General features: G+C 41.5%; 1 protein-coding gene across 1 annotated transcript in view; it reads left to right on the top strand.

Moving 5' to 3' along the window:
- Positions 1-9,994, top strand: part of LOC142557075 (uncharacterized) — a 28,541-nt gene extending 18,547 nt beyond the window's left edge. The window contains exons 5-6 of the mRNA XM_075668645.1: positions 4,975-5,749; positions 9,554-9,994. Coding sequence (XP_075524760.1) covers positions 4,975-5,749; positions 9,554-9,884 — 1,106 coding nt within the window. The 3' untranslated portion in view covers positions 9,885-9,994. The remainder of the gene's footprint in view (positions 1-4,974; positions 5,750-9,553) is intronic.
- Positions 9,995-10,568: the final 574 nt, after the last annotated feature.

Consider the following 10,568-nt stretch of genomic DNA (forward strand, 5'->3'; position numbering starts at 1 on the left):
AAATGCAGGTGAACCTGGAAGTTGAACAATACATTGGAGTAGTTTCGGAATTTATACTTATAGTACCTTCATAACATATGATAAATAGCTGGCCAAGAAAAGTTCCTGCTTAGAATCAATGTTCTCACACAGGAACTTATCTTCTTCAGAGCCAGGAAGACAAGTTCTCTTGTCGAAACATTGGCTGTAAGTAGGAACTTTTCTTGTTTGGCCACAATTTATCACTTAAACTCTTCATCTTCATGCGAACCTTTTGACTTCTTTGGATTTCATGAAATACATTGCATGTCTCGCATTTACACGCCTTGAAAAACTTGCACTCACGAGGGTTGTTGGTTCATTTACAGAGGCATACCGAAATTTGCGGAATGTGACAGTTGCAGACCTGCAAGTGGCAACCGACTTCCTGCCCCCCTCATGTTTCTCCAGTACTGACAAACCTGGGCCGGACATCACTTGTCCAAGATGGCTGCATCTACTAAATATTGGGCTGCATGATGATCAGTTCTATAGACATTCTCACAGAACACAAGGGCTTGAGATACGTTCTTGCTTATGCATTGGTGGTTGCAAAATTCTTGGAACATAAAAGCCAAGAGGCGCAGTCTCCCTGCAGCTTTGAGCTTCACTTTGGAATCAGTGTTTTGCAATATTCTGTAAATAAGTTGTCCCTGCAAAGCTTTGTTCCAGCCAAGAACTCTCGTCCTCAAACCACATTTTTGCCTCAAGGCAAAGCACGAGTTGAAAGCCATAGATCAGTATTGCATTCTTGGAAGCATGCTGGTTTTTCTTTTGGTTGAAACATATTGGTTTTTCTTTTTCTGAGTTGTAATCTGAAAATTGAGTTCTGCTGATGACATTACGCCTGTCCTTTAAGACATTGTCATCTCTCTGTTTTCTTTAGTAAAGTGCCCTCTCTTGTCTCTTTGTGCAGGCAGCAAGCGTCAGAGCTCAGACCACTGAGAAGTAGAATTCGCTTGTTGAGACTGTTGAGCTAAATGGCTTTCACCTTTTGTTCTTGTTAAAGAATGCAGTATTGGATTTGGAGACAAGGGTTTTTGATTGAAAGCTTTCTCTCAACTTTTAAGATTTCTGTAAGTTGCGTATTGACAAGTGTACTCCGTAGGTCACGATCACAAATACATAGCGCACTGCTCAATTCACGTCAGTAAGGTTTGGACCTCTTTCATGGTGTTTATGTTCCAGAACCATATGTACCGATTGTCTTTGTTGTTCGTCCAACATAAAACCATATTGGGATTTCTGTTTCTAGCTCTACTTCATAGTTGATTGCCTGGTCATGTGATGTCTCTCTCTCTCTGTCATATTTGTTTTTCTGACTGCTTTATCAGGTAGAGTATGCACTGCAAACTTTCAGTGACTAAATTATTTTACTTTCACTGACACTTGAACAAGAAAAGAAACAAGTGTCGTTCAGAACCTGAACTGATTGCTTCCTCAATGCCTTCTTTCTTAGTATGTGTATGTTGTACTGTACTTTTGGTAGCACTCAAAAACAGTCGACAGCTAACATAGCACATGGTTTCCTAAGGTCATCATGTAGCACCAGCAAGCATGCCTCTCCATACGACAGATTGTGAAAGGCTTGTCTGACATCAGCAGCTTTGTTTATTTGTGCTCTAGGCTGCACAGTTTCATTTGAAGCCAGTACGTCTAACTACCATATAGCATACTTATGTATCGGATTCACAAGGCATGGCGCATTATTTGTATCGAGCCTTTGTGCCAGACAATTGCCAACAGCACATTTGGCTGGTCATTTGAGGTTGCTGTAAGAGTGCTCTGATAATTGTGTAATAGATCAATGATGCTGTATAAAAAGGCAAAAGGCTTTAGGTTTAATTATTCTATCTTTTTAATGCTATATGAGTGTGGTTATTGTCCTGATGAAGCTTCGGCACTTCACCCTTTGAAGTTTTGCGGGAGTGCTCAGAAATGGCCAATCGAATATGCCATGAAGTTCTCCAGCTTCTTTATTTTTGTATTCAAGTTCTATCTGCTCAATTAAATAGTTGCACAGGAACAGCTTTTGTTGGAAAGAAAAAAGAAGAAAAGCAAACGGTTATTCATATATTAGTTGTCTATATCTTGCATTGGGCTTTGAAACAATCTCTGGAACTTGTCTTGGTGTTTTAATAAGAAAGAAATTAATATCTTTGTAGGCCTCTATAACTCTGTACAACCAGAAATTATATTAGCATCAATGAGCATATATGATGCTGTCATATGGCTTCATGACCACTTCCTGGAGTTCTTTGTTGTTTTTTTTTTTTGACAGTCAATACATGCGTTTAGAATAAGTCACAAATTGGTGCATGTTCATAGGTTATTTTGGCATGTAGGTTTATTGTTTATTGCCTAGCATATGTACGTGGCTTTTATTTTGTGGCTTTTGCTATGTTGGCTTTGTTTTTTACCTGTATGAGAGTTATATCAGCTGCTTGGTGGGACATGTAGAATGTAGTGAAGATGCTGCGATAAAGGTGTTGCAAGTGCGTCCAACTAATGTTGAGCTCAGAATGATGCTGTAGATTGTGTACCATCGAATCATCTGGTTCATGCAATTTTTTTTTCGTTGTAATTGTCTTTTAATCTTCTGTAAGTGTTGGCTGAGATGGGTCTCTTTTTCTCATTGTGGTAAACAATTCAGGTACTTAGACAATTAATTTTTAATTAAATACGCATGCCATATTGTATGTTCTACCTTACGGCTAAACTTGGAGCAGTTTGAAAAGGGTTGCTTTTTTCTTTATATTTATTAATTACTGCTCCTACTACCTTACAAAAGCTAATTGCTTTAGGTGACAAGTTTTTTTTTTCTTTTTTTTCTGATTTTACTTTTACACAAGAAGGCTCAAGGCTAACTGTCCCTGGAAAGTGAATCTGCATCATGTGGACATTTATACTCCCGAACAACTTTCTGTGGCTATGAAAGGAAAGCTGCGGAGCCAAAGCGCACAAAAGTGAAGGCGCTTCTGAAAAGAGTCCAACGTTTTACTCGGCATTTGTGTAAGCTGGGTATGAGAAAACATAAACACTTTATTAGCAACAGTTAAATAAGTCAAAACACACCATTGAATGTAAAAGTTTTCTTATTTTTCAGCTTTTCCCTTCTGCATCTAGACAAATGCGAGACTGTCACACGGGAAAGCTGCGTCGATTCAGCGTCTGTCCTGAGCAACCAAAAATACTGTCAAACGCTGGCGGACTACTTGGTGCCGTAACACATGTGCAGAAGCTCCACCCCTACAGCTTTCGCTTAATAGCCACAGAAAGTTGTCTGCGAGTATAATGCAATGAGGTTAACAGCAATAACAATTATAAGAATAATGATAATGACAACCGATAGTTACCACACAAAAAGAAGATACAAAATAAGTTCGATAACTTGAGTAGGGAAATTGTGAAGGAGAATTAAAGAGGCGAGATGAAAATGAAATTGTACGTTTTCTCACTTGCACTTCCATTTTTAATATCGGAAGATGCTCCCACTAAATCTGTATGTCAGCTTCTGAAGCTTGCATAATGTACACAGCTGTCCCTATATTGCAGGCTGCAGTTAATTGGCATATGTTTGCTGAACAGCATACCTATGCACACAGTTTCACTCTCCTGGAATTCTGTAGTCTATGAAACTACAGCAGCCTACGGTTGTCAAAATCACGGGTGTTATTGAAACATAATCTTGTCCCTAAGCACACCATTTTTTGCGTCTTAGGTTCAGTGTACACATGTGGCAGGGTTTGCACTCTTCCTTGGGACCTAAGGTGGCTGCACCACACAAGTATCACGCCGAGCGTGCAGGTTGAAGTGCTCGCCATGTGTGCACATGGCTGTCCATTGTTTCCTCGAGATTGAACTGGCCTGTGGTTGTTAAGCAGGCTGGTAGCAACCGTTATGTGCGGAGTGCCGAAGCCTAATATCATAATTTCCAGCCCCCCATGCACTACAGGGTGCAAGCCTTTTGTTGCTCCACAGGTATTATACCTGCCCAAGCCTTGGTTGTAAGTGCTGAAATAAAAAAACATTCTTTTTACGCATTGTCTTCACTGGGCAGTATAACACAAATTTATTTATACTGCTGCCTTTCAAGCTAATTTAAAGGACAGCCTAAGACATTCATGCATCTTTACCATTGGGCAAAATTACAAGAAATTTGCTGTTTCCAGAGCCCCGCAGAAACAATTTATTGTATGATTTATTGTATGTATTTGTTGTATGAATTGTGTGAAAAGCTGTACAGAACGCTGGCATCAGAGGAACAAAAATGACAGCACAAAACATGCTATTTGTTCCTCATGTGTGCATGTATTGCATGCCTGCTTTTGTATGCCATGAATCTTTACGAGATGCTGATGCTTTTCTCGGTCAAACAAAGATTAAACGTTTCAGAGCTAATCAAATGCTGGCAACATACAACAGCTTAAAAAAAAGGAACACTGCTGTTGCTAAATTTCCTGTTGCTAAGTTGCCATGACAAGTAAACAACTTACAATCAATGATACCAAAGTGAACCTTTGCGACTTTTCCAATATTTTTTATACTTTTCTTTAATATTTAATCATACTGACATTCTAATTGCCACCGGTGCAAAGTATCTTTAAAATGTGTCTTGCTCCATGCTACTTGCTAAGAAGAAGGTGATGTAATGTTAAACAGTAAGGTCTTATGGGGATCAAACTTTCTACAATCTGTCATTTATTGTGTGGTTTTCTTTCTTCTTCCAGTTTTTCATGTTCTGCAGATAGTTCTTTGTGCCTGGTTGTTTTTGTGCATGCATCTATTTTCTGTGTTCTTGAAAAAAAAAACAGTTGTTAGAAATGCCTATTTGGTTCATGTCCCCATTGTGCTTCTCGTAAACCTTTGCAGCATGTTATCAAATTAATGACATTCGAACTACCACCAACACAAGCATTATTTAATAACAGCAGGATTCATTTTTCAAACTTGCAGAGTACTTAGGCCCAGGGTTCATGTGCATCGTTAAGGAGGAGCCACCAGCTGTTCCAGATGCTGTTGAAGACGAGTTTGAAGCAGCTACCGGGACCGACAGCTCGCAGACGGCAAGCAGTCGCCGAGACCTTGAATGCGTCGGAGAAAGTGCCCCTAGCTATGAATGCGAGATGTGCCACAAGGTTTTCAACACCGATCAACGCCTGCTCCAGCACTCCGTAGCACATGGGCGCGAGTGGAAGTTCTGGTGCAGTATCTGCGGAGCCAGCTTTGCACGAAGCGAAGATCTGTCGGAGCACGGGAGTACGCACGTCAACAAGCAGCAGCACCGGTGTTTGATCTGCTACAGGTCCTTCTATCATGCGGGCCTGCTTCGAAAACATGTGTCGTGTCATACTGCTGTTCATGATGAGTTTGAAGCGCCTAACGGGAGCGAAAGTTCGCAGATAGCAAGCAGCCGTCGAGACCTTGAATGCGTTGGGGAAAGTGGCCATCGCTATGAATGCGAGATGTGCCACAAGGTCTTCAACACTGATCAACTCTTGCTCCAGCACTCCGTAGCGCATGGGCGGGAGTGGAAGTTCTGGTGCAGTATCTGCGGGGCCAGCTTTGCACGAAGCGAAGATCTGTTGGAGCACGGGAGCACGCATGTCGACAAGCAGCAGCACCGTTGTTTGATCTGCCACAGGTCCTTCTACCATGCAGGCCTGCTTCGAGAGCATGTCTGGTGTCACACTAAGCAGCCGACATTCTACTGCCACCTGTGCCCCATGGTGTATGTTGTTTGAGTGATGTCTTTCGTTGCTTGTTTTAATCAAATGCCTTGACCATGGGACCTTGCACATTGCAGCTGCACTAAGCAATTATAATCAAAGTTTGGTTTAATGAACCTTGGTATTATTGAATATTCTATTTAAGGATGTGCTTTTAATTCCCTGACTCAAGTTCGTAGAGCCTAACGTGCTGAAGACCTCAAAGCAATGAAGTAAACTTGACATCTTGCATGATTTAGCAATGCAGGTTTATCTATAAAATAAGTGCATGCCATGTTTCAGTTCATGTGGTGGACAACGTTGGCCTTTTAAATGAGTACTGACAAAAGATTTTCTGCTTACTTAAAAGAAAATCTTGGCTAAGCATCATCATCATCATCAGCCTGCTTACGCCCACTGCAGGGCAAAGGCCTCTCCCATACTTCTCCAACTACCCCGGTCTTGTACTAATTGTGGCCATGTTGTCCCTGCAAAGTTCTTAATCTCATCCGCCCACCTAACTTTCTGCCGCCCTCTGCTATGCTTCCCTTCCCTTGGAATCCATTCCGTAACTCTTGATGACCATCGGTTATCTTTCCTCCTCATTGCGTGTCCTGCCCATGCCCATTTCTTTTTCTTGATTTCAACTAAGATATCATTAACTCGCGTTTGTTCCGTCACCCAATCAGCTCTTTTCTTATCCCTTAACGTTACACCTATCATTCTTCTTTCCATAGCTCGTTGCGTCGTCCTCAATTTAAGTAGAACCTTTTTCGTAAGCCTCCAGGTTTCTGCCCCGTACGTGAGTACTGGTAAGACACAGCTGGTTATAAACTTTTCTCTTGAGGGATAATGGCAGCCTTCTTTTCATGATCTGAGAATGCCTGCCAAACGCACCCCAGCCTATTCTTATTCTTCTGATTATTTCAGTCTCATGATCCGGATCCGCAGTCACTACCTGTCCTAAGTAGATGTATTCCCTTATCAGTTCCAGTGCCTCACTACCTATCGTAAACTGCTGTTCTCTTCCGAGACTGTTAAACATTACTTTAGTTTTCTGCAGATTAATTTTTAGACCCACCCTTTGGCTTTCCCTCTCCAGGTCAGTGAGCATGCATTGCATTTGGTCCCCTGAGTTAATAAGCAAGGCAATATCATCAGCAAATCACAAGTTGCTAAGGTATTCTCCATTAACTCTTATCCCCAATTCTTCCCAATCCAGGTCTCCGAATACCTCCTGTAAACACGCTGTGAATAGCATTGGAGAGATCGTATCTCCCTGCCTGACGCCTTTCTTTATTGGGATTTTGTTGCTTTCTTTATGGAGGACTACGGTGGCTGTGGAGCCGCTATAGATAGCTTTCAGTATTTTTACATACGGCTCATCTACACCCTGATTCCGCAATGCCTCCATGACTGCCGAGGTTTCAACTGAATCAAACGCTTTCTCGTAATCAATGAAAGCTATATATAAAGGTTGGTTATATTCTGCACATTTTTCTATCACCTGATTGATAGTATGAATGTGGTCTATTGTTGAGTAGCCTTTACGGAATCCTGCCTGGTCCTTTGGTTGACGGCAATCTAAGGTGTTCCTGATTCTACTTGCAATTACCTTAGTAAATACTTTGTAGGCAACAAACAGTAAGCTGATCGGTCTATAATTTTTCAAGTCTTTGGCGTCCCCTTTCTTATGGATTAGGATTATCTTGGCGTTTTTCCAAGATTCCGGTACGCTCGAAGTTATGAGGCATTGCGTATACAGGGTGGCCAGTTTCTCCAGAACAATCTGCTCACCATCCTTCAACAAATCTGCTGTTACGTGATCCTCCCCAGCTGCCTTCCCCCTTTGCATAGCTCTCAAGGCTTCCTTTACTTCTTCCGACGTTACCTGTGGGATTTGGAATTCCTTTAGACTATTCTCTCTTCCATTATCGTCGTGGGTGCCACTGGTACTGTATAAATCTCTATAGAACTCTTCAGCCACTTGAACTATCTCATCCATATTAGTAATGATATTGCCGGCTTTGTCTCTTAACGCATAGGTTCATTAACTTTGGCTAAGCATCAGAGTCCCGTAAATAATATACTATAATACTTGTTAATGCGAATAACGTGTAACAGTTTCAGTACCCACAAGGTGGGTGTGTCATGGCGTCATGATATGTTCGCTCGCTCCACCCTTGCTGTTGTCATACACATCTGTACCCTGTAGAAATGCCTGCAGCACTCCTGGTTATATATTTATGAGCAACATCACCATACCTGTCCTCACTGCTATGCGGCATCTCCTAATTTTGCAGTGTGTCATGATGTCATGGTAATGTAAATGATACGGCACCTCCAGACCTACTTCAGTATCAAATTAAAATGTTTTTGAAGTGTTTTCTGACCTCTATGCTTGCTAGCTGCTAAGTGTAAGAAGTGTGTGGCACTGTGTTGACACCCTTGAAAATATGTGCCGGTACTTTTTTCATATATTGGCCTCTCTCATGAAGGAGCACCAAATGCACACAGCAGAATATAACTACATATGCAGGGATAATTACATCCCTTTTGTTTATGAGCAAATATAATGCATCATGTAAGTGCTTCAAGTGTTTCCAGTTTAACAAAGTTCTGTTATTATCAGAAATAATTGTTAGTCCCCATCAACTTTGTCAAGTTGAGGCTAAACTTTGTTGTAGGAAGGTTCTGATCATGAAGAGCGGTACACATGTAACCTCATCAACATATCTAAGCAGCCACCCTGTCTTGCACCAATTGCACAAACATTTTAGCTATGAAACAACAGTTATACCCGTCAAAGAACAGGCAGCTGCACTTTACCACGGTTGTGCTGCTAAACCCAAGGCCGCAGGATCAAATCGCAGCCATGGTGGCCGCATCTCGATTGCGGCGAAATGCAAAAGTGCCCATGTGCTTTACATTGAATGCACCTCAAAGAACCCCAGGTGCTCACAATTAATCCGTGGTCTTCCACTACAGTGGGCCTCATGATGATACCATGGTCTTGGCATATAAAACCCCAGAATCTATATTTTTAAAATTTTACCAGGATGGGTTACTGGCTAAATTTGTAATAAAAAGGTCACCGATTCGCTAAGGTTCCAAAAAGGCAGAGTGGTCCTTAAAGTGACTACAATGTAGCTAAATTTAAGCAATTTTTTCCTAAAATATCTACGCTGGATGAAAAAGGGATGCCACAGGCAAATGTAGTATCAAGCTTAAGTGATACGTTACTGCTGCAATATGTTCAAACATCTAAGCAAGAAAAGTATGCAAACTTAGGAAAGTGTGAAGTCTCCACTTTAAAATACACTTCCAACTGCGGTCACAATGATGCCCCATTTATAATTGGTTAACTGTAGCAAACCATGCATAATAAAGAAATTTGATAATTTTGAGTTTCAATTAGCATAGTGTAATAGTTCGGTATTGCCAATGTTATTTTATTTTCTTGCAGAAGAAACTTATTTGGATGATAGCTTGTCAAAAGAGCCATGTGCATATTCATTATGCAGTGGTGTAGCTATTCAATTCCAAACAACACGTAAATGAATAAATTAACAGTGGATGAACAGGATGACCAAGTATGTTAGCAATACAAGAGATCACAAGAATAATAGCAAGAATATTTTACCCTGCATCTTTTTGCTGTCTTTGCATATATACATGAACCACTTCGCCCAACAGCTCACTTTTGCATTGAATACACAACGTCCACCAAGCTTATTGTATTTGACTTGAGTGGCATTTTAAACTACCATAAGCCTTACATGTTGTGTCTACATAGCTGCAAGTTTACACCCTCATCTTCATCTCAGGTTTCCCGTGCGGCAGCAGCTGTTAGATCACCTGAGCAACCACGATCGACGTGCCCCCTTTGCGTGCGACCAGTGCGATGCTGCTTTCGTCTTCGAAGTGGAGCTGACGAGGCATAAGAAGAGGCACAAGGACATTCGGCGTTACAAGTGCCCGGTGTGCAACAAGGCCTTCCTTCGGAAGTGCCACCTGGCTAAGCACAGAAAGATACACACGGAGGAATGGCCGTTCAGCTGCGACATCTGCACAAGGAAGTTTACGCGCCAGATCCACTTGGTTGCACACATGCGAAAGCACGGAGATAAAACTGATGTCCAGCCATCAAACTCGTAGGCTTCTCCTGCGCATATCTTCGGCCAAGATTTAAATCTCCACTGGAGCAGTTAGTGTCTACCGGATGTGGTCTGTGTAAACATCACACGGAAATAAAAACTTTGGTTACACATTTTTCTGTCTCTTTGCAGCATTAGCGCAGCCTGCATGCAAGCTAATCATGTACAAGTTGTAATATGTCATCCCTACACCTGAAGCGCAGCAAATGCTACCTCTTTTGAAGGCTTGTTCATCCATAAGCAAGGCTTGGGGGGCTGGCTTGTTATTCCAAAATGAGGAGTATTGAAGCACGATAGGCTGATTGGTTTGACCGAGAAACTCTTCCCCGTCTTTATCTCTTGCAGAGTTCGAATATACAGTTCTTGTCAGCAATAGCTGGGCTAACAACAGAAGCTAGTGGAGGTTTATGGATGACACATACAATTATATTGGCATCAGCATTGCAACAGAATATATGTGCAAACTGTAAGATTATTTAACTACCACATTTGCACAGAAGGATAAAAGTATGCAGAAGCCATGTTGGTAGAGTGCTTTAAAAAGTTGTCAGACATTTTTCATGCATCAATGCTGCTTTTTGAGGGCTTGTTTGTTTTGTTTGTTTACAATTTTGTTCAAATCTTCACCTTCCCTTATCACTTTTGGCACAGGACTTTGGGAATGAGTAGTTGCTCCCAAATAAGG

The sequence above is a fragment of the Dermacentor variabilis genome, chromosome 9, assembly GCF_050947875.1.
Source record: "Dermacentor variabilis isolate Ectoservices chromosome 9, ASM5094787v1, whole genome shotgun sequence".
Taxonomy (NCBI): domain Eukaryota; kingdom Metazoa; phylum Arthropoda; class Arachnida; order Ixodida; family Ixodidae; genus Dermacentor; species Dermacentor variabilis.